The sequence below is a fragment of the Helicoverpa zea genome, chromosome 23, assembly GCF_022581195.2.
Source record: "Helicoverpa zea isolate HzStark_Cry1AcR chromosome 23, ilHelZeax1.1, whole genome shotgun sequence".
Lineage (NCBI taxonomy): Eukaryota > Metazoa > Arthropoda > Insecta > Lepidoptera > Noctuidae > Helicoverpa > Helicoverpa zea.
Genome location: NC_061474.1, coordinates 2,051,116 through 2,076,330, shown reverse-complemented (window position 1 = coordinate 2,076,330; position 25,215 = coordinate 2,051,116). Strand labels below are relative to the sequence as shown.

The 25,215-nt window shown below is 36.5% G+C and overlaps 1 protein-coding gene across 1 annotated transcript; it reads right to left on the bottom strand.

Annotated features, from left to right (window-relative positions):
* Nucleotides 1-921: 921 nt before the first annotated feature.
* LOC124642114 (homeobox protein HMX3-B) lies at nt 922-24,045 on the bottom strand. Its single transcript, XM_047180428.1, has 3 exons — nt 23,759-24,045; nt 7,954-8,060; nt 922-3,623 (listed from the first exon to the last, which is right to left on the bottom strand). Exons 1-3 carry the CDS (start codon nt 24,043-24,045, stop codon nt 2,977-2,979), a joined length of 1,041 nt encoding a protein of 346 aa, XP_047036384.1. The 3' UTR covers nt 922-2,976.
* Between the last annotated feature and the right edge of the window lie 1,170 nt (nt 24,046-25,215).

Genomic DNA, 25,215 nt, shown 5'->3' with positions numbered 1-25,215 from the left:
AGCTGGCTTATTCTTTCGACAGAGAATAACATTGCCATTCAACGTGGCAATGCAGCCAGTCTTCTGGGCACGTTTCCGGAGGACAGTGATGCGGAGGAATACTTCGACGCCTAATCAATGTTCTTTTTAAATATTTTTATGTTTTGTATATAGTATTTTCGTTTTAGTATTGTTAGTATTTTTATTTAGTAAAGTAGTTTAAGTTTGTAAATATAGTGTACATATTCAAGTTTGTAATTACTGAAAATAAACAATTCTACATTAACTAACATTTATATCCCCTTATAAATACGTCAAATATACGGGAATACCTAGAATAACTACATACCTCATATTACTCACCCCTCAGTTTCAACGCCGCTACCTTTCACACTTTTCCCCCGCAAAGCCGGATGTTGCCAGCATTAAAAAACATATTACCCGTGTAAACAGGCTGCGCATCCTGACCGGAAACAGCGCCGGATGCGGCCGGATATGGTGGGCTGGCAACACTCGTGTTAGCGAACGCGTGCCAACGTTTAACTACCCTCATTTCGGGTAGATTGCGAGATAGCGTGGCACGCGACACTGATCCGGTGTAATTTAATTATTTTTACTGTTTTTTTGGTAATAAGGGACTTTGTTGTATGTTGTTGAAGGATTATGGTAATATTGCAAGTTATTTTATTTTGGGTATTGAATTAAGTTGCATAATTTTTATGTATTACAATTTTTAATGATTAGCACGACTATGACTAACAATATTTGGGAGTTTAGTTTCTGTATTCTTGAATTTTCTGTCTCAACCATATGTATGTTGAAGTGTATTCTTCTAAAAATATAAGTTAAATGTAGAAAATTGAAATACATATGAATAATTTTGATTATACATTTTCTTGATACTCGTGTATTTGTTAAAGGTACAAATAAAAAACTCAAAAATATTGCATACTCGTTTTATTTCGTCGCCTTACCTCAGCATAATCATAATATTACAATTACGAAGATCATTCAACTACTATCAGTAAATAACATTAATATTTTAGAATTAAGCATTGTTTTTATTATTTATTTATTTACGCTAGCAACATTACAGAATTACATTGAAGCAACATGGCAACACAGTTTATAATACAAAACATAATAATCGATTTCTCTCTGTGAATAAATATTTTAAAATACTGAGGTTTTAGAATTGTAATTAATTTAAAAACATTAACTTGTTTAGCTTAAAATATTTACAATAATCTGAGCATTTGTTTGTTCACTCAATGGTTAAAACTTGTCGATGGTCGCGGTTTTCGCGGTAATTTTTATTGTTGATATGCCAATTCTTATAGTAATTACAAAACGTCACAGAAATTAGCTAGCGAAGTTAAAGCATTCTACTAAGTTACAGTTCGAATAAAAAATTGATAAGGAAGCCATTTTAGTATGTAGAATATTTTTCAAAATAAATTGGCTTCAAAAAGTAAAGAGTTTTTCATAATTATTATTGAACTGTCAATTTACAAATTACGAACGCAACAATCCATAGCGACTAGACGATCACTTACAAAAAAAAACAAATTTAAAAAAAGAACTACACATCGAACGCTTACATTTAAAAAACGAATACTCAGTTCTTTCAATAGCTATTATTTACAAAACTTATCGCCAAATAAATAAATACGAGAGTGATATTTTAATTTAAAATGTATCTTATTTACATTATAATACAACACATAATGACATTGATCTTTGTACGTAACATTTATTCGAATTAATTTACTATTTATATTTTATTTACATTGAGTTGGAATGTACTAGATACGACATGGATTTGGGACATAAAATAACCCACAATACAAGCGAAAGAGCCACATACGGAATAGGTGTAAGCAAATTGTGTAATTAGAATTTTAGACCTTAACCGCTATCGGTAAAAAAAAATAGAATTGCGTGTGAGATTTTATAATCAACTACGCTGTAAGGTTATTTTTGTAATACATGGCGTATCTAGTTACATTATACCTCAATGTATTTCAACGACATAGGCTCACCATGAAATCTTTCAGTCAGTATTTAAGCGCTCATAACCACATAAATTTTATAACGAGAGTCAAAAAAATACACTTCTTTACTCAAAAAACTGTCACATATCAATGTTAACAAACCTATTTATCATGACATTGCTTACAATAAGTTACAAATAAAAGCGTGGTAAAGTTCACTGTACTGATTTTAAACTCTATGGTAGAACCTCAGTACTACAAACTATACACTCAATCTTCCACCTTGGCGGCATTAGAACAGAGTCTATATTCCCTTGGCAGAACTTTCTCTTGACAAACTATACACTCAACTTTTCACCTAAGAAATATTGAAGTAGAGTCTATATTCCCTTGGCAGAACTATTTCTTGAGTGTATATAGAAAATAGTACTAAGTCGTTGCGATTTATCTAGCACGTAAATAAATGGTGGAGGCGTGTTCTGATAAGATTAGAAGCTCATAGTAATTGAGAATTAGCTATAAAACCCTTTAGCGTGGCCACTAGAGCTATATCAACAAGTTAGTCGATTACTTGTCCGATAGATATGCGATTGGGAATCGAATCGTTGTTAAATCGATTTGAGGAGTTGCGAAAATCAAATTGGGAACAATTCTCAGGTTTGGAAGAAATATTGTCTCTTTACTTAATTAAATTGGTTGATGTTATTAATATTAAAAAGCAATAGCGAAGCGATACCAAAGTGGACCTGCGGTCAACGTGTCTCATATTATTACAAGTTATCTAAATGGAGACTTTTTTTAATTTACCAGAAGAACCCATGAAATAAACATAAACAATTAAATAGCACATCTTCCGAATCCTACCAAAACACGCTCCAACGTCTTAACCAACCTATACAATACATTACATTTGAACGATTTGGCAATGACACAATTGACACAGTCCCCGCACGGACAGCATTCAGTAATGTCCGTCTTCCGAGCGTGCGGGCTCGAGCGAACACTACACGAGGCTGGACAACGGAGCCCTAGAAGTCACAGGAGAGGCCGGCAGCGGCTGCAGCTGCTGAGGAGCCTGGGCAGGGAAGTACACCCCTCCAACACCATCATTGAACTGAGGATGTAGTGGCATTGGCGTGTGAGGCATCGATGTTGGCCTTGACTCGTGGTATAGAATCGGCACGCGAACCAACCTCTGAGCTGCATGAGCCATGTTGGCAGCTTCTAACTCTGCAGCTAGTTGCCTCTTCCACTTATTCCGACGGTTTTGGAACCAGATCTTCACTTGTGTCTCCGTTAGGTGCAGTGACGCAGCGAGACCAGCTCGCTCTGAACTGCTGAGATACCTCTTCATGTCGAAGGTCTGTTCTAGCTGAAAAACTTGGGACCTCGAGAAGACGGTTCTGGTCTTCTTCTTTCGTTTACCTAAGTTCGCGTTAGGGTCTCGTTTTTCGTCCTTGTCGAAATCATCGCTCTCGTCCACGTCAGGGTCGGAGTCTTGAGGGTCTGGCTGTTGAGGGTAGAGTGCGGGGTGGAGGCGAGGTGAGCGGGGTGAGGAGCGGGACGGGGAGGGAGGGGTGGGAGCTCGTGTGGGGCTCCTGATGCGAGGGGAGCCCCCTGCTGATCCTTCTTCGTTGGTGGTTGAGTCTTCTGTAACAAGGAGATAGCTTTTAGTGGGGTAAAAACGATAATGGTCTGACTATGTAGTTGGTCGCTGCAATTTGTGATACGAATGTATCAACAGATTCTTTTATTTTTTATTGATTCCAAAATATGACACAATACACAGAGACTCTGTCCCCTGAACTAGGTGGTTAGCCTGTATCTCAGGAGACAGTTCCTTGCCCAATTACAGAAAACTTAAATACTACTACAATTGAGAATAATTAATATCCTGATATCTATCAGTAACAGTCTGCTATTTGCTTTCTCAATAACATAATCTTATCTATTACAATGTAGAGTAGTTCAGTAAGCCTTTAAAGCATTAACAGGTCTATATTACCAACAAAACTGCCTTAACCCGACAGGAAAGACAACAGAACACAACTGTCTATCTATTACTCATCATCTCCCGAGCCTTTTCCCAAATGTGTTGGGATCGGCTTCCAGTCTAACCGGATGCAGCTGAGTACCAGTGTTTTACAAGGAGCGACTGCCTATCTGACCTCCTCTACCCAGTTACCCGGGCAACCCAATACCCCAAGTTAAAACTATCTATTAGGTACTCAAGGTTAATTATTATCAAAAGCAACATTCCAAACACAGCAACCGTCAAATTGTCCAATCAAAGGCGTTGTTCGATTTGTATTAGGATTAAATCGACTAACAGTAATCGGATATGTCCCCACCCTATTTATGCGCAGCCGAGTAGTCGATTCTGGCCGCAAAGAATCCTTACTCGTTAATCCGCAGTGATTCGGTTTAAGCTCTATTGAATTTACAGGGTGTTGGTTAAGCAATAAATGTTGTTTACGTTATAATTTACGGTTTTCTCCGTAATTAGGTTGTAGGGAAATTCCAATATCATATGACCGAACATCGAAGATGACTGTGACAAGACTATAAAAATGATGACATGACCAATAAAAGTGTCAATTTATAGCGAATATTATAAGACAGTATTTCCTTATTTGAATTACTTTGGGATAATCATAATTTTATTTAGGCATTATATAAATATGTAATAGGTCTAAGTCCCAAAAGAAAGCCATAGAAAAATGCTCAGCGTACTAAAAACAGAATTCAAAACGACAGCAATTTAAACAATAGTCGATTACTTAGTCGAATAGCCTAGAATCGAATTTCTTGCTAAAATACACTAGAACAGTAGCGATCCAAATCACTAGCTAACGCGATTAGCGCAATGAAGCGACGCCTAAGTACGTAATAAACAGTTTGTACTAGTTAACTGGCTTGTAACCGAACGGAATCACTGGGCGACTGCCTAATTGGCTTTAATGAACCATTACTCGCACTCCAAACTATTCATTAGACAACTATAGTTCGGCCATTCAGAGAATGCGTTCCTGACACGTCGCGATTGAACTGACGACGTAACTTTGCAATGGCGTTGCAGTTACGATAAAAATATTTTTGCTGGTTGTTTACCGTTTTAACAATTGAGGAGCATTAAAACAACATTATTATATCAATAATCAATGAATGTAGTTACGTCGTCAGTTCAATCGCGACGTGTCAGGAACGCATTCTCTGAATGGCCGAACTATAATATATTTAACTTGTATATTTCAAAGGAGTAATTAAGCTTACGTATAAAGGAAAAACAAAAAAAGGTTGCATATAGGCTGTATGTGACATACCATAACCGAAAACTGTCACAACAAAAAAAAGTAATTCAAAATTCGAAATAGGAATCTCTCATCTAGAAATGGCGTGAACCACTTCATACGAATTAGAAATGTGTTTTTTGTTTGATTTTCCATCTTATAGTGTTAAGAATAGGGTTCATTTTGGAATTAGAATAGAAATTCTAAGTTTGAACAATGATAAAACCAGTATCGCGAAGTTCTATCGCTGTATACAACGCGTTGATTCGCAAGCTCTTGTTTAGTGGTGGCTATACAACCACTATAAGTTGACCCCTGCCTTCATGCATATAGCTTATACCCAGGGGTCTTTGTCCCTGGTTGTTCGCAATGTGTGATTTGCATTGATTTTAGAAGCCATGCGAGTAATCCTGTGTTAGTGCTCGCTTGCTGTTTACACAACCGCTTACGAGTTAAGCAGTTTACGAGTTCGCGTACCGAAGATATTATTCAATACTTATGCTAAAGAACTGTTACGTTGAACTCGCATTTTATTTATGTCATTCATTTGTGTTTGCGTTTACTAATTGACAAGTTTTAATTAATTTTATGGATTTCATACATTGTTAAAGAAATGTCTGCATTCAAATTATAATTACTTATGCATTATTTATGTATCTTATAAAAACGCGATGTTCGTTTTCAAACTTTGAAGTCATCACCCCACCTGTACCAAAATAATCACAAAAAAAAAACGAAATTCAAAAAAAGAACGCGCTCAAAAACCGAGCAATCAAACAAAACAGCGTTCCGTATAAACCGCATTCGCAAATTAAAACGACCGCGCGACATCTAACAGAAGAACGACACCGGAGTTGGCGCGAACTGATTCGTATACCAACTACGTGGGTGGGAAAGAGATGGCTATACGTTTGTAGTTTCGTCGGTAATTGCGCTGTGATGGTAGAAAAGCATTGTTCGGTCGGTTTGGAGCGCGTGAAATGGCGGGCCTTTTGTTTGGGATGGGTTTTGGAAAATTAAAACCGTGCTGGGGTTGCAGCGTGTTATGATAATTGCTTGTTTAGAGGTAACGCAGCTCGGTTTTGATGTTAGTCGCGATGCCAGATGGAGTCGCGTTAGGTATGATAATGGTGTACCTAAGTTAGAAGGGATGTAGGTATGAGTGATATCAAAATGTTCCTAAATATGTGTGATGTCAAATCTAAGTAAATGTCAATCGATTTGGATGAGGTGCTTGTATATTTTTTCAGTCTTTATGCTGTTATTCGTTCTTTCAGATTATGTTATCCTAATGATTGCTAGCTTGTATATTAAGAAGAGTAAATCTATCGGAAAAAATTTCGCGGTCGAATTGAGAACCTCTTCCTTTTAGGGAAGTTAGTTAAAAATGATAATTTTCTACTAGGCACATTCGTTTTGATCTCAATCTAAGTGTAAAAATGACACAGTTGTTTGTATTTTACTGCTAGATGCTTAAGTAACTTCTAACCAGTGATATTTAACATAGGGATAGACTATTCTAGTCAAATTACTACACCAATCTTGAATCTAGCCTATCAGACAGGATAGCCTGCAGCGATTGATAACACAATTGTTTGAGATCGAGTCGTGTTCAGCTAAACCTACAGTTAAACTACAATAGGTGCTACAAATAACTATAGGTGCCACAAATAGCTATAGATACAACAAATAGGTATAAAGTTTATCTACTGTGAAGAAGGTTACCTCATCCCTCAAATCTAGAGATTTTAAAGTTTTATGACCAGTTTCAACTTATCAGACCGAAAAACTATAATTTTTGATCTGGCGATCTAGCTTTATCTGGCGGAAATCATAAACAGCCTGTATCTGGCAGAAAGCATTAACTATTAGACTTAATAGACAGAATACCTGCAAGATGATTGATACCCTATTAGCAAGCTTAACACCGTGACCAAAAGCTGTATCGAAAAGATAAAAATAACATAATAACGAAAAATTTTCAGAATAAACACTAACATTTTGCACTCAAATCCAACGTTCACACAAAACATTCGAATAACCGACACACTCGAGTCGACTCGACTAACAATAGTTTGTCAAAACGCATCACTAATCCCCGACAACCTGACACCGAAATCACGTCGGTAACTCGATACATCGAATAGAATCGATTAGGTGCGGACGCCCCACTAGTGCGCTAATCTGTGCCGGTAGCTTGCTGACATCATTTATTATCTGTGGCGCTAATAGACAGTAATGGCTTTGTTGTTTAGAATTACGCGGGAAATGAATGCGTTGGTAGGTTGGCTTACTATTTCTGTTGTATTAATTTTATTTTGTTGTGTATTGATAGATAATGGAAATTGATTTAATTGGAAATTTAATAATGATTCGTTTTTTTTTCTGATGAACTCTTAAAATGTATCAATAGGCGAGCCAATTTTTGCAATTTTGGCCGGATATACTTTCCTAACTTTAGATAATTCTAACAAAGTAGCAAAAGATGCTAAATGAGTCGACTGACAGAGAAGAATAGAACCTGAGTATTGTGTAAACTAGATTTGGCAACAGGACGAGAAACAAAAGATAATTGAAACTCTGGCCTACAGCATTTATTTTCGACAATAAATACTTTTTGTGTCATCCTCTACCGAACTAAAAAGTATCCTCTATCCCTACTTTACTCTATAGTAAGTATGTCTACTAACCTCTGGGCGGTGTAGTCCGGTCTTGTGGTCTCTGCCAGTACCAAGGCGCTGGAACCAAACCCCCGTACCTCCCGGCTAGAGCGCTCCACTGAGATATCAGACCCAATCTGTAACAATAGAGATTTGTTCTAAATATTTTCCTAAGAACAGTCTTAAAATGTACAGAAATAAGGAACGTTTGAAGGTGTGAATGTCGTAGTGGTCTAGCGATTAGAACATCTGCCTCTCAAGTGCAGGTGTGCGGGTTCGATTACAGGGCAGGCAAATGCAGGCCTGTTGTGGGAAAATGACAATAGCTGATGATTACTGTTCGATGACCTGATGACCGATAATGCAATTTTCATGACCTATAAAATACCCTAATTAGAAAAACGTGTTGTATAGTTCGGCCATTCAGAGAATGCGTTCCTGACACGTCGCGATTGAACTGACGACGTAACTTTGCAATGGCGTTGCAGTTACGATAAAAATATTTTTGCTGGTTGTTTACCGTTTTAACAATTGAGGAGCATTAAAACAACATTATTATATCAATAATCAATGAATGTAGTTACGTCGTCAGTTCAATCGCGACGTGTCAGGAACGCATTCTCTGAATGGCCGAACTATAATTAAGCCAAGTGAAGGTTACAAAGTCGGACAACCAGTTTTACCAAGACGTATGGGGTTGCCCGGGTAACTGGGTTGAGGAGATCAGATAGGCAGACTCCTTGTAAAACACTAGTACTCAGCTGCATTCAGTTAGACTGGAAGCCGACCCCAACTTAGTTGGGAAAAGGCTAGACAGATGTTAGTGTAATGAAGCCCGGTGTAAGTTATATTATAAAATATTACCCAGTAAACCTACTCCTAAATTCACATGGATAGGCAAACATTAACCATAATATGTAAAACAAAAGACAGATTACCGTAACCCGATACTTCTCGTAATCTCTACACCACAGCCGTTTAAAATCCCATAAAACTGTCATAAGCTTTACTAACAACGCCTAAAAATATCCCTTCGATGGCACCATGGATTTAAACGAACTTACTCAAGCATATACCTATATACCTTGTTAACAAAATGAGTGGACCAAGTTCACCGACAACATAAACATCAGTAGCCTTAACAACTGTTTACTATAAATTATCATGTCGATTTTTTGCCGACTTCAAAAAAAGGAGGTTAAAATGGAGGTTTTAGCATCGTTAGACGGACGTTTATGTACATGGTTGGAGAACTTGAGCCTATGAGTATGTATTTATTTACGAAACCTTACTCATAAGTGTGATGGTAACGTTATTCATTTATTTTTTTAGTGAAACTTAATTTTTGTGAAATTTGATGAGTTGAGGATTGGAATATGAATAAACTTACGGAATAGTTTCTATTCGGGAGTGCGTATTAGTTTTCTAGTGACTACGGTGAAACTGAAGAAATATCAAAGGGTAATATAATTATTATTTCCTATATAACAAATAGAGCTAAAAAATAACATTCTGACTAAACGGTAATGTTACTAAGTATTCATCAGTACCAATAAGTGTAACGAAATTCAACTATGTGTAATTAGAGTGCATATTGCATCAAAATACTTGGAAACGTCAAAATATTATACCTTTTAACAGCCAAATACAAAGCTTGACATAATTTTAACCACTGCAATATGCACGAATGACGAAATAAAGTGAAGTACCTGAGAGTAAAATGTAGATGCGCAAAATCAGCATAATCCGATGTCTGAGCCCCATTTTCTCGGGACCTCATAAATTCACAGTTGTTTTAAGAAAACTAACGTTTATTATATCAGTAAACTTAGGCCTAAGTACTCATAATATAAACACCAATATAGGTACCATTGTGTCATTATGACGAGTGACAGGGGAAAATGGAAGAAGATGACATATTGCGCCGGCCCCAAATAAAATTGGAAGGAGATAGGTACCATTGTTAAGTAAAGTCCAAGCCCGATAAAACTACACCAAAGACGCCAAATTTTTCATTCCACCATTTCAGAACTCCTATTCAGCATTCCTCCTCCGATTTTCTCCAATAAAAAACACACTTGAAAGAAAAACTAACCAATATACAAAGAGAGAGTGCCAATAAATCACTATGAAAAAGAAACTGTGACTAAATGTTAGATTTGAGAGCAGAGTTCCTACATTAATGACATTATTTACGATCACACGGCATTGAGATCGCTGACAATAAGATATTTATGATTCTATTATCATCTCTCTTACCTTACAGAGTTAGTTTCCAAGATATTTAACTCAATCATACTGCACAAATAATTTGTGGATAAAAAATATTGTAATTTATAGTAGATACTAGCTGTTGCCCGCAACTTCGTCTGCGTAGGCAATATAGAATAGTCAAAATACTACTTATCCCGTAGGTGCATTCTTTCACGTGACAGTATAATTAGGATTAGCACTTAGCAGTCGCATAGATTCATTGATCAAGGTTGTGTTGTGGATGTGACCATTTATCTAAACAAAATAAGTAAAGTTTGTGACGTTGTGAATATCTCTGGATCTAGTCAGCCAATTTGGAAAATTATTACGTATGGTGCGTAAGTAATTTTCACAGGAAACAGTTATAATCTATGTCTATATGCTTTGAGTCTGACAAAGCTGTCATTTGTACATTTTCTGCAGCTTCTGCGACTAATCAGAAGCCAGAAAGTCTGTCAGTTTCACCATGGATATCGTCTTGTGTAGTGAGACTGGATTGAAGATAGGTAGATAGGTAGTCGCTCCAAGCAAAATATTGGTACTCAAACAGATTCGGTGACTGGAAGGCAACACCAACATAGTTGGGGAATAGCTGGATGGATGATAAAATGAGTCATCATCATCAGCAGGCGCATAGGGTAGGATAGTTTCACTACTGGGGAGAAACACTTGTATGACGGGGATTTTCTGTGCACTTACTCACTATGGTAAGGCTGACCCCACATTAGGCGTGCGCGATCCTCGGGCGTGTGAGTAGCGCGGGCATCGCGAGCGTGCTGCGTAAACGTCGCGTTTTGCTGCCCTGCGGCATGTGTGAAGAATGCAAGCGACGCGCTCGCGGCGAGCATGCGGCGCTCGAGTTGCGTTCTTACCCCTTCGCCCGCTATCCCCGCCGCCCGCTAAACGCCTTAGCAGTTAAACGTCAAGGAGAGCAGCGCGTGCGCGACGCGAGCGCGCTGCAAATGCCGCAGGGCAGCAAAACGCGACGCTCACGCAACGCGCTCGCGACGCACGCGCGGCGCCCGCGCTACTCACACGCCCGAGGATCGCGCACGCCTAATGTGGTGGCCTAAGCCGGGACTCCACCGAAATGTTTGCATTACCTAGTTCACGAATAGGCAAAATGTACGTATCTGTGTGAGTCCACTTCATGTGTTCGTACTGGAAACCTGCAGTTTTGCCAAGATTTTCAAAATGTACGCTCGCAATTTGTCATTTCTTGGTAGAGCCAGCAAATCAAAAGAAACAGAAGTGTTGTATACTGTGCGTCACTACCGCACACCGGGAAAATTTCGCTCTTGCGGAGGACGTTTATATACCATATTTTGTGTCACACAGGACGACAGTAAGTATCCACCGAAACACTTTTAAAGATCTGATGAACGAACAAATCAGACCTACTTGGTCACCTGGGGCCAATCAGAGCTCTATGAAGCGATCATATGCTTTGGCTCCTACTGTTATTGTGGTTTCTGAAAATTTATTCACCTCATTCAACGATGAATGTAATTCTGATGGTACTATTAAGAACACTTACTTAGCGCAGAAGCTGACGTTGGCAGGTCGACTCTTTTGACTTCTCGAATAGGATACCATTGGTTTTTGTGCAATGCACACCTGCAATGCATGCTGGATTAGGATAGGATACAGGTGGATAGGATTTGTAACAGAAAACAATTCTGTCTTTGTGATTGAATGACATCAAACGTAGTTTTATATAAAAGGTGTTTTTTTAGACTTGGCTCGGGTCTTACTGAGACTGTTCGTAATCGTGACCAGTGTATTTGCGATCAGAAGTTGAAAGTAAGCATGTCTCTGGTATGCGACGCGCAATTTGTGCGTTTTCAGACGCATAAAGCATTTTATGCGTCTCACTTTGTATCTGGGCTTGTTCTTAAAGCTACAGAATCCTACATTACCTACCTACCTCACGCTTAGCACACGCTCACGCAGATCCTCCTTTCTTCTAGGATTAAGTTTACATATTTTGCATCAGAAAAAATAATTAAGGTCTACTTAATACTACTCACTCAAAGTAATTTGTTTTCACATTAGTGGAAGATAAGCTAAACTATGTTTATGAAAAAATCCTGATATGAACTCCATCTGTAACTTTAAATGATAATTAATTGTTCCACTAAAGTCATCATTTTTGACATAATGTTCAAAAAATAATTTAGATGGCACCGTTTTAAATTTGGCTGAGAACTATTAATTTTCTTTTCATCAAGGTAATAATTATAGTTGAATTTTGATGTGGCACGGCAAACTGACAAACACTATTGAAATGTCTATCGAAAAATTACACAAAAAATTGCGAATTACGGAAAATACACAACTCTGTTGAAATAATAATCCTCTATAAAGAATGTATGGTAATTTATTGTCATTTACCACCTCGCTCCTTTGACAAATTTGATGTATTTTATTTAACACAGATTACCACAGATGGAGCTACTTTAACCTTGGCTAAACAAAATTTTCATATTTTTTTTTCTTCCGAAGTTACTTATGAAGGTGTGATTTTCTGTGTAAAGGTTAATAATAGGCCGATCAACTAATATAAGTACAACATTCAAATGTACAGTTTTGACAAACAGATTGCGTGTCGTAATATTTTACATCTTGAATTCACAAAATTAATCATATCTTTTGATAGAGTCAATCGATTTCGATGAAACAAAAACTAAGTAATACCCCAAGTTACGTAGAATTTTTGTATATAAGCATTGTCTGCATTGAATTCGTAGATTTTACGTGAATCCCGAACAAACAAACAGATAAACAGACAAACAGACAAACAGACAAACAGACAAACAGACAAAAATGACAAAAATGATGGAAATGGGTTCTGTTAGTTATCCTTTAACATGCTGGCTATTTTTTTTGTCAATTTCTTCAATGTACAAAAATTACTTTTCTACAGATTTATTATATGTATAGATGTTATGGACCAAGTGATAAATTGAGCAGTATACATAATGCCCGGTCATTATGAAAAATGCCCAATATGAGAGTGCAATTTGATAATAATTATTCAAATAATTAAATTGACCGGGCACTATACATATTGCCCGTGACCTTTTGGGCAAAGTAATACAAGCAAAGTAATAACATATTTATATTCAATTTTTTATTGTTATTGCCATTTAATTTAATGCTCAATCCTTCTCCGTGTGAGAGGAGGCCTGTGCCCAGCAGTGGGACGATAAAAAGGCTGTAACATATAAATATTAAACCACTTAAATAATCAGCCTCATGATTTGGATTAATTATGAAGGACTTCTGCCTTAAAAATCCACTAGTTTTTGCATTTAAAAGTTAAGGAAAGTCATATTTAAAGGGTGCTTATTAAACAGGCTCCTTTTTAATATAATTATTCGCCTCGAATAATGTATGTTGCCTTCTTAATTACTAAGTCAGCCACAATTAACGAGCATCTAAATAATACTATCTCAGCCACTCGTTATCCTCTCTCGTTATATCTAAGTAAACCACTCTAAATACAACTCCGCATGATGGTTATTTTTTAGCATCTAAATTTGTAGCATGCATTCTAACAGTAAACTTCTAAAATACTATTAAATGACATCATAAAATTTATTTATTTAGCTTCTAATTTTTTAACTCAGTACGTTTAAAATGTAAGCAAGCAACATGCAGCAAGCATGGCTTCTGTCACGGCTCCGGTACTGCGGGGCTCCGGCGGTCCCATGCGAGCTTATCGTCGCAGATGGTTTTCACGCTCACCGCCGCAGCTTCAGCTTGCTGGCCGGCTCGGCCGGCCAGCCTCAGCCGCGTCGGCGAGCGTTAAAACTACCTGCGCCTCAGCTCGCAGGCCGCCTCGCCCCTCCACACTTACGCGGTTTTGAATTGCACTCTAGGGGTAGGACAGACAAGACTACGTGGAGTCGGTTTTGCAGCGATACGTTTTCGTCACATCATCCTCCGAGCCTTTTTCCCAAACTATGTTGGGGTCGGCTTCCAGTCTAACCGGATGTAGCTGAGTACCAGTGCTTTACAAGGAGCGACTGCCTATCTGACCTCCTCAACCCAGTTACCCGGGCAACCGTTACGTGGGATACGTTTTCGTCACTAACTTCAATTTTTTGCTTTATTATCAAATTGCCCAACTGTCATGTAGCAATATAATAATGCCCGTGCAATGTGATAAATAATGAAATTAAGATAGTTATTAATCACTTGGCCCGATAAAGCTAGACATTATTCATAATGCTCGGGCATTATTTATAATGCCCGAATTAATCACATGGTCCATAACAGATACACCCGTTAAAAGACCCTTCAGTGATATAAACACACACATGGTCGAGCGATCAAACTTTCCTTTTCTAAGGTGATCTTCACACTGCCCCGCATCACGCTGCATCTTGCGTGTCCACGCACCTACGCGCGTTCCTGCGGGAGTGCAGATCTGCATCATCGTGCGGGTTTTTCACGCACTCACGCGCGTAGGTGCGTTTTGTAAATTCACGCACAGCGAGTTCCATTTTCAAATATACACGTCACGCCCATTCAAAATCACGCGCGGCATTGCGGGATTCAGTGTGCCATACCTTGCGTCTCGCCCCGCACCTACGCGCGGGGGTGCGTGTTTCTCCGCATGTATGTGCGTGATCCGCATGAACGCGCGTGGATGCATTTTCAGTGTGTTGGACTATGCGTGTTTTCCATACAAACGGAGATATTTCCATACAACGGAAAAAAACGCATCCACGCACTACGCTGCATCATGCGGGGCAGTGTGATAATCGCCTAAGTACAATATAGGTACTATTGTTAGGCAAAGCCCAAGCCTGGTAACCAATACCACCGCCAACATTTCAAAACTCCCATTCTTCCTCCGATTTTCTCCAATAAAAAACAAACTTGAAAGAAAAACTAACCAATATACAAAGAGAGAGTGCCAATAAATCACTATGAAAGAGAAACTGTGACTAAATGTTAGATTTTAGAGCAGAGTTCCTTTGTCGAACAAGCTTTCTCGCTTACCGAGCGATCGGAGCGAGTATAAATATCGATTGTTGCTAAAGAGGATTGCAGCACTACGCTCTTGGGAATGTGCTAGTGATGGGGGGCTGTCGATAAGTTGAGGTTATCGGTAATTAGGGGGGGGGGGATTATTTTATTGGGGTTTTTGTGGAAGGGTGAAATAAAAGTGACGTTAGTATTTGTAGTGGTATGTGAGAATTATAAGTTTACAAGATTAAGGACAGGAGGATGATGATAGTAGGTTTTATCTATTAGATAATTAACTAACACATCAGTGAAACCAGTAGTCTTTAGGTATTCAATAAAATCCGTAGATTTAACTTTGACGTATAAGGAAGAATATCAGCAGTAAAAGGAATTGATTCAAAATAATGCTTTTTCAAGACATACCAAAATATCATTGTTACAAAAAAAATAGCAATTGGCTTATTAGCCACAGTTTTCTACAATTAGAAACAAAGTCAAATTGTCGAAATTATTAACAGTGTGCTACGCTGCGTAGGTTACGCGCTACGCTTCGTAGGCGCGTAGCTCGTAGCAAATGCCCACGCAGCTACGAACATAATTAATTAATAAAACGCCCCCGTATTATCGGAACGAACGAAAACATAACAATAACAATATCGGTATTTTATTCAAATAAATCGAATATTTGTACCACAGCACTAAAATCGATCACATATTTTCCCATTTGGCTGCAAGTTTATTTTTTATCGATATTCCGAATAACAATAACGATTGCGAGTCTTTTATCGACTATATTTTATTGTTGGGAGTGCCGAGTGTAGTATAATGGCGGATTGTAAAAATGCTCGTATAGCGCTTATTTTAAAAGTCGGCTATTGTTGGAGATTTTCAGTGTTGTCACTTGTGCCTGAATAGTGGTTGGTCTAATGTGTGCTCACAGAGGGATATGATGGACGCATTTTGACGTAACACCTCGGAATTGTGATATATGTTTATTGGGTGTTGAATTCAGTTTGTCACACTATGTGTTTCTAAATTCTGAAGTGAGGTGTTGTAATTGACTTTACATTAGGCCCAAAGTCGGGCTAAGTTTTATAGCAAGATAAAACAGTAAACACAAAACAAAGTAAACCCAAACCCAATACGAACTAACAAAACCAATAACCTGAAAATAAACTCACGAAAAATCAATATACCTCTATAAGGAGAGAGAAAATCTAAAAAAACCCCGTCACCGCGCATTACCAATTCGGCTCGAGCGTAATCCAAGCGGCGTGCTTCGCGCAAATTCCATTACACGATAAAACGACGCTCTGAAACGGAGCGCCACGCCGCCGTCTGATTGGTCGGCACACCGCGCCATCATTGGCCCACTCACTAACCCCGCCTCCCGCCGGGGTATAAAAATCGATGCGCCGCGAACACTTCTTCTTTTTGCCGTCGCACGTCGACTGACACTTTTCACTTGTTACTAATAATAGCGTTTGTGCTATCTTTTTATAGTTTAAAGTGTTTAGCTGTATCTGTTGTCCGTTCTGGAGACGGGGGGCTATTGTTGTAGGGTATGCTTTTAAAAGCATTGTGTTCTTTTCAATTTAAGTTTTAAGATGATAGTGTGGGGTGTAAGCGAGGCCACTCTGGCCGCTGCTTCGGGACAATGCGCTTTGTGTTCTCGAGTAATGTTGTGGACGCAAATAGCTCGCATGAGGTACTGGTACATCGATAATGTAGTCTTGAAATCTTAGTTATAATGCAGTTTGTATAGAATTACACAAATGTGGTACCAATTTGGCAAGTTACAAATGTTTCACAAAAGAAAATGAGTCAACGGAATTTTCATCTTCAAAAATGTAAATGCTATTTTCTCAATTAGGTATGAATATTTTTACAGTTACAGTATTTAAAAGATAATAGCGAATCCTAACGTTACAGGACAGTTCCAGTTAATTAATAACATTCATTAACTTATTTACGATTATACAGCATTGAGATTATAGACAAAAGACTATTTATAAATCTGTCATCATCCCACTCACCTTTCCTTTGTTTAAGAAAATTATTTATAGGCTATTTTTCAGGTAGAAAGGTGTTTTATTCATCCATACTGAATACATTATTTTTAGATGAAAAATAATATAATTAATAGAACTACTTTTGGAATGGGCGACTAGAATCAAACTTAGTTATATTTTTGGCGTTCATAAGTGCATGTAAAGGCCTAAATTAAATATGTAAATGATTTGACTTTGACTTTGAATATTGGATTCACCTGTTTAAAAGTTCAGTCGATCGAACTTATACTACTTCCATTGCATTGATTATAAAAAATAGGCCCCACATAAAAAAAAAACTCCACAAACGCTCAATTTCCCGAGAAAATCTAAACGCTATTTACACATACTTCATTAAACATTTCGTTATCTATCGTTCTATATCGTTCTAACTCTAAGACTACTGAGCAGAATATTGTTATTCCTAGTAAACGCATTAGATCTTAACTATGCTTAACAGTACTATTATAATATTAGTCTGACGTACATATACTTAGTACAAATATCTAACATATATTATTATCCAAACCATGTCTGGGAAATGGCATGAAATCAATTGGTCTTTAGTCATTTTTATTTTTCAAGTAGAAATAAAAAATACTTAATTCTTCATACATTTTGTATTCGTAATATAAACTACGACAAAAATCTTGTGAGTCTGACTTCTAGAGCGATGAAGGAAAAATACTTATTTTTCAAATTCAAATATTTTATTTCAGATTTCTCCATATTTTTGTTATTATTTGCCTTTCCGTGTTTTTCGAAAACCGTTTTTGTTTTAAAATAAATTGTCCTAACTGTAGGTACCTGCATAAAACGATCAAACCGAAAATCGTATTAAATGATAAACACTGCCAACGATGATTACTGAACGCCACTTATTTCACGAACTGTTAAAATGTTTCCGCGGCACTGTTATAAATAAACGCGAACTCATTATGCTCAGATTGGCCACAAATTAATTATTATTTATACCATCATTAAACATCATTGGATCGCATTATAAATTGACATGATCCACTTTACTCAGTCATTTGTTTTTATTCACTAATTACTTAATGTACAATATCTGTGTGTGTGTATGTTTTGTGTTGCGAAATAAGTGAATGGTGGGGCCGATTTAGAAAATCTTTCTAAAGATGAAGAATGAAACCTGAGATATGGTAAATAGATGTCAATCTGGCGGAAGATAGCAATTTCTCCCATTTCTCCAGGGAACTACTTCCTTTTACTTCTATACTTCCCATTCCCGTATAAAATCATATTCTGATAAATAAGCATGACAAGTTTCATCAAAATCCGTTTGGTAGTTTATAAGTGAAAGAGAACAAAACTTCATACAAACAAAGGTACGCGATCATAATATTAGTATGAAAGACAGATTTTACGTCGGGTGCATATTCCACACGCACTTTCCAATGTACATTTATAAAAACTGAACCATTTAATAAAAATATTACCCAAAAATGCATCAGACACAAAACGGGCAACCAAAATTCCTATTCACAACATCAAAAAAGATTTTGAACTTTTTATATTCATCAAAGAAAGTAGCACCCTTCATACCTCCTTACATAAGCCGCATTCCTTTGTAAAAATCAAAACACCCTAATGTGAAATCGGCTAAACCAATAAATAGGTAAGCTCGCCTCCCCTAACTTGAGATTGTACATAGACTGAGAAGATTGTGTGGTACAAGGTATGGCATGTGGCGAGGTTTATTATAATGAAGTTTTGATAATATAAGGTTATGTCTTAAGAGTCCTATGTTAATGATGACTGGACCATAATATGTGCAACTTTTAACGCACAGGTCACTACCTAAGTCTTGAACTCGTACATTCGTCTATCCAGGCAAGCATGACTTAAATTCATGCTTTATCGATCATAGAAATAATTATTTTTTGTTTCTTGATGACTCTTTTTTTTACTTTGGAACTTTCAAACGTTTCAAAGAACTTGTAAAGTCCTATCCTTCCATAATTAGTACTATGAATGTAACTGAGTCCGTTTGTCTAGCTTTAAAACAACTGATGCTATTTTCATTAAAACCATTGCTTTTTATCTGGGTGCGAGAAGCAGTTCTCTCGAAACGCGAATTAAAACAGCCAACTTTAAATAAAAAGAGTGTGAAGCTCAAATTCTCAAGTGTCACAAACCGCGCTCGCTCCCGCTACCGCTCATACCTTACACCACACAGCAGCGCATTAAATTATTTACATTTAACGCGAGAAGTGGCCATATCGGCGGGGACTCAAGATGTCTGCTCTTTAAGCTATTAACTGTGAAGGGGACTGCCGTGGTTTAAAAGTAAACTTATGTTTAGTAAGGAGGTGGGCTATATTTTGGATGTGATTAGCGTCGGTAAGAAAATAGTGAGGTTTTAATGTTTTTTTGGGGATATTACTGAGGTAGCAATTACAGTCCAGTAAATGTATTTTACTCAGTTTCAGAAAGTTTTTACGCAGCATTTAGCTCTTACATTACAATATTTACAACAAAAGTCAAAAATCTCTTAAATACATAGATTACATCATTACAGTAATGAAGGCTTTTAGGCGAAAATTGTTTTTCATATAAGAAACCAAAAAATGTGCCACAGTATATAGCTATCGACCTCTCAAGCAACCAATAGCGAAAATTCCCAAATTTCATCAAACATAACTTTCTTTCAGCTTCAGGGAGGGAATATAAAAATCAATAGATATAGGTTTAACCTGACTATCCCGCGGGATCCCGGGAACATCGTAAATAACTCCGGCGACACATAATACGGGATCAAGTCCCGTCCCCCGTTTACGAGGGAACGCATTTCGTACCGACATCTGAATTTTGTAAGGATTTCACGAAAACTTGACTGTTTTTGTCTGTGTATTGAGAAATTGATGGTAAGTTTTATTTTACAAACTCTCTATTTTATTTAGGTAATGTGAAAAATCTTCCAGTTCTGCTTAAAAATGTAAATATCATAATAATAAAATTACCAACAGTTTTAAGTACAGAATACAAAAATAGAACAGTCTAACTGACAGCTAACACAAACCCGCGCTTACAAGTGACACAAAAACTAGGAAAACCACAAACAAATCTCAATTAAAAATAGAACGTATAAATATTCAACGGCGTCCTTCACCAAAAACACCAATTAACATCAAAACCATTTACTTAATTAGCAACAAAATGCTTTTAAAACAACAAAAAAAAATCACCCTAATTCCTGCTAATCTGAATTCACGACGTATTTTTTACATTAATTAGTCCGCTGTCAAAACAAGGATAAACACAGATTAGCATGGAAAATGTTCCAAGATGGCGCTTGGCGGGAACAATGACAGATCGCTTACACAGATACAAAATGTCGTCCTAAATTAAGATGGGGAAGAAAAGGCGCGAATAAATGTTTAGTCTTACAGATGTTGGTTTTTACGGCGCCTCCTTGTAAATGACGGAATTACTTTTTTTTATTTTGGGGTGTAAGATACCGTGGAGGTATTTTCAGCTTGTTTGTGATACTTTGTTTTTGTCATCAATCTTTTACTAGACTTGCTTACGTTGGATATGCATTGTGTATGTTTTCTATATAATTATTATTTAAATATTTATTTATATTTATTCCAAATGTTTCTAAACCAGGGAACGATTTTGAAAAACTAATACATTGTTCCTACACAAGGATTACATACTACCTCCAAGTGACATAGGCAATAGTTTATTCAAGGATAGTAAGTTATATCCATAGAACGCGTATAAAACTGCAAGAAACTGCTTTATTGTTAAAACGATTCTCTCTTACTCAATCGATACGGCATACATACATTCTATTTACTCAAAATTCGGACACCCTAACTTTCAAGAAGTAATTTCTAAAACGAGCGAACCGATTCAAGGGCTGCTAACAAGCTTATTAATTTATAGTAGAGTCTTAGAAATTAAAACAATGAACAATCCATCATTTCAAAACCATAGCTAATCAAAAAACATCAAATCTAACCACAAACAATCTGATTACATTCTTCGCGCCATGAAAACTGTCTTGTCGTCCATCCAAGTTGTAATTTGTTCCCTCCGAAGGGTTTAAGGGGTGTCCTAGATAAAAGGGATGTTCTATAAGACAGCTGATTACATGGGGATGTCGGCCCGAATTACGGGGATGTAAGGATTCTGTTTTATGCCGTGTTTGTTTAGAAGCCGTAATGACGGCTCGGGTCTTGAGCCGTAGTTTTCACAGATTGTGTTTTTTTTTGTGTGTGTGATGTAAAGAGGTTTGACGCCTTTTTGATAACTCTTTTTTATCCTGTGTGGGCTTGTCTGACGTAATTTTATATTGATAATTATTGTTTATTTTGAAATAATGAAATAATACATTTACAACTTAATGGTTGTTTTCCGCGGTTTCTTCGGGATAGAAATATTATCCATATCGAGGTAAATTATAGCCTCTGTGTGTATACTATAAGTGACGTGGTTTTCAAAAAAAAAATATTTTTCAAAAATCGTTTCAATTATGTTGTTTTCAATGTAGTTGTAATAATGAAAACCTATGTACATACCTATATATAACATAGGTACTTGAATCGAAAAGATCAATGCAGTATATCCTAAAATATTTGCCTAACAGTTTTCACATTTCACTATTGCTAAAATTGTAATTGTTTTTACTCTAAAATATTCATTTTGCTATTGTTCCATTTTATTTAAGTGCTCCACAAAATGGAAACTGATTCGATCGATCAAAACTATATTGATAGCTTTCCGTTTTGATTTAACAAATAAATAAATACTTTATAACAACGAGAAATGCTATAAAACCCTCGGGTTTAGATCAGATTTTAGTTTCTTCTTGTAATGGAGCTAAACTGTATTTTAATATGCATATGCATGCATTTTATCAAAGAAATGCGAGACTGACTGTCTTAAATAGTGAAAAAAAAAATTGGCAAAGAAGTACTTTAAAACCTTGCTATATCTATTAGGTACTTTTGATATTGTCCCTAAGTGCCATTTAAACAAACGAAGGACTATATTGTAGACTGTAGCTTAAATAAACATACATATTTTATTTACCTTTGCAAATCAAACCCTGTATGGGTTTTTGTTTTCGTTTGAACGGTCATAATAACCCTAAATAATAAACGAAAATATTTACAGAATACTTCAACAATTTCGCGGCAATTATTATCCGTTCGGAAAGTTTATCTAAAACCCTTTATAGTTTACAACCGATTTAAAACTCGTTAGCTGAAGCCCAAAGCTAATAGACTGGGATATAACGTTGAACTTACTGGACTTATCCCAACTAGGTTTAAACCGATCTTATGCGGACGGTGCTGCGTTTAGACGGGCGAGCTACTCACTTATGTAGCTGGCAAGTGAACTGGAATAAGAATATCGAAATTTATAGAGTAAGTTTTTTTGTAATTTTATGTTGTTATGTGTATTTTTATGAACGATTAAGAAGGTTATAAAATTAAATACGTTAAAATTCATATTATTTTTATATTGAACAAAATTTTGTCGTAAATGTAAACCAGTATTAAAAGGTTGCAATTAAAAACAAAAGCTGCTGATGGGAAATTAGTTTTATATACTGCATTGAAATATTAGAATTGTATTTTAATTAATTATTTTTTGCATACAATTATGATGTAATAAAGGTATTTCATAATATATAAAAGTAGCAAATTATTTACTAGCGTAACTAGTTTAATAGTGACAGGTGTGTAAGCATTTATGACAGAATAAAGTCAACGTACCTAATTATAAAAATGCACTTTAATTATTTATATTACAGACCCAGTTAAGTTTATAACTTTATAAGAGTTACTTATTACTTCATTCATGCGCATAGATAGCAATCTTTTCGTATTTGTATGTGCTCAAAGAAAAATAACTTTAGTACTTGATCTAAATAAAAAAACTAGCCTAAAATGAACGACTTTATAAATTCCTTATGGACATCACTGTCTGTGATTCTTCTGTATCAATATTAATCAATTGTTTTTACCCAAAATCACCACACATCTTATACCCAAACTTTTTCATAACTAACAACTTAAGACATATCTCCTCTAGTCGCCCATCCACTCCCCATGCCAGCAGACGTACCAGTCGAGTAACTATCCCGTGCAAACCCGCAAGCTATCTGAGATTACGTCTGCCACAACCGCGTCGGTCGACCGCCGATCGATCCTAGCATTATACAGGCCAGACAAGTGGCCAGTTACTCGCCTTGAATACGTTAGCTAGTTTAAACACTCCTATATTTACTGGTATATTGTTTGTGGCTCTGTGGTACCTTGAGTATCTATGGTTTGTAAGATGGCGGGATGAGAATCGAAAATTAGGATCAAGATGTTGTTTGAAAGTGTATTTAGAGGCATTTTAATGCGTTTTGATTAATAAAGTGAGCGTTATATAAGAATATGTAATATATACTAGGGTAAATTGAATAGAAATATTGAAACCATTACGACTGTAAGGAGCTTCTGAGTGAAGAAAGAGTAGGTACATTTTTTTATTTATGTAAATATATAGTTTTAAAAATCACTTACCTAGACAACATAGCATCATTTGCACTCCCAAAATGATTAGCAGCTAACGCCGCTTCAAGTACATTTGACTCTCTTCTCGGCTCCGCACGGTTCAAAATCGAGCTGATAGAAAAACTGGTATACGGAGCACTGCCCGTCGCCTTTTCTTCTTTATCCTTCTTTAAGTCATAGAAGGGACTCTTCTGGTCCTTACGGGAAGGAGAAGAGGTGATGTCTGGGCTGCTGGCGCCGGAGACCACGTTCACTTCGATGTCTCTGTCGTCTTGTGATGAAACGGGAGAATCCATTGTGGCTATTGCTTCATTTTATGGTGACCTGGGAAGTAAAGTAGATGGTGAGTTTGTGATAAATATAGGAAATTATTTTAATTTTAAATTGTGGAATGTTTTCAAAAAGATTCGTTCTTTTTTGGCATTTTAGGCAGTTTTTTCGACTTTCAATTATTGTTGTTTGTTGCAAAAATGCGGAATTGGAACAATGCGATGAATAAGAACTAAAAACGGAGATATGCATGATGAACAAACATAAAAGACGTTGTTTTTACGTTTTTCCCGAATTTTCGTTTTTCATCGAACGAATTGATCTTGTACATTAGTGTTTAAGTTGTTTATATGTATATTATGTATTAGTGTATTATAATTTAATGTTATTATATTTAAGTATTGTATTTTCTATGGGCCTCAGATGCCTGATGCAAATAAATAAATAAAATAAAAAATAACCTCGTTCTGGGAAATCAGTCAAAATAGATCTTGATTTAGGACAAAGAAAAATCACATTTTCATTCACTTGTACATAATAAAGGCTGAATTAATTTAGTCCGTGTATCCAAATCTCGATAACCCACGATTAATTCTAATAATCTCTTCTACTTTAAAATCCCAGCATCTTAACTAAACTCGGCACCTCAAAACTTACCTATCATCCGACTAAACAGTCTCTCAAGACACTTAACATGATCTATAATTCAATAGATTTAAGTGCAGTATTGTTCTCAAGCCTTATTTACCCCTCCCGGGGGTCCAAATATTAGGGGGATCGTTTGAATAAATAATCAAAATATAAGGATTTTTGGGCAAAAAGAATTTTCGTAGAATCACGTTAAGGGATCAAGATTTAAGATGCTTGATCTTGATATTTGTTTAAATAAATCTTTTTTTGGTAATACGATCATATGTGTTTTATATGAATGATGTAAAGGTACTGGAAATCTGAGAATTTGGTTCAGGGGAAGTATTGAAAATTTTAATGTTTTGTATTTCTTTTTTGTTGTGTTCAATTTTAATAAAAACAAGCTTTTAATATTGAAAATGATTAAGTATTTGGAAGAAATTGGACCAACTGAGTCTAGTTGTAATACTTACATAGTCATATTTCTAACGTATTTTATTTCATAACCGTTATAAGAGGATGCCAAGCACAAAACCCTCTCAAAGGTACAGCAGAATAAAGTGAGA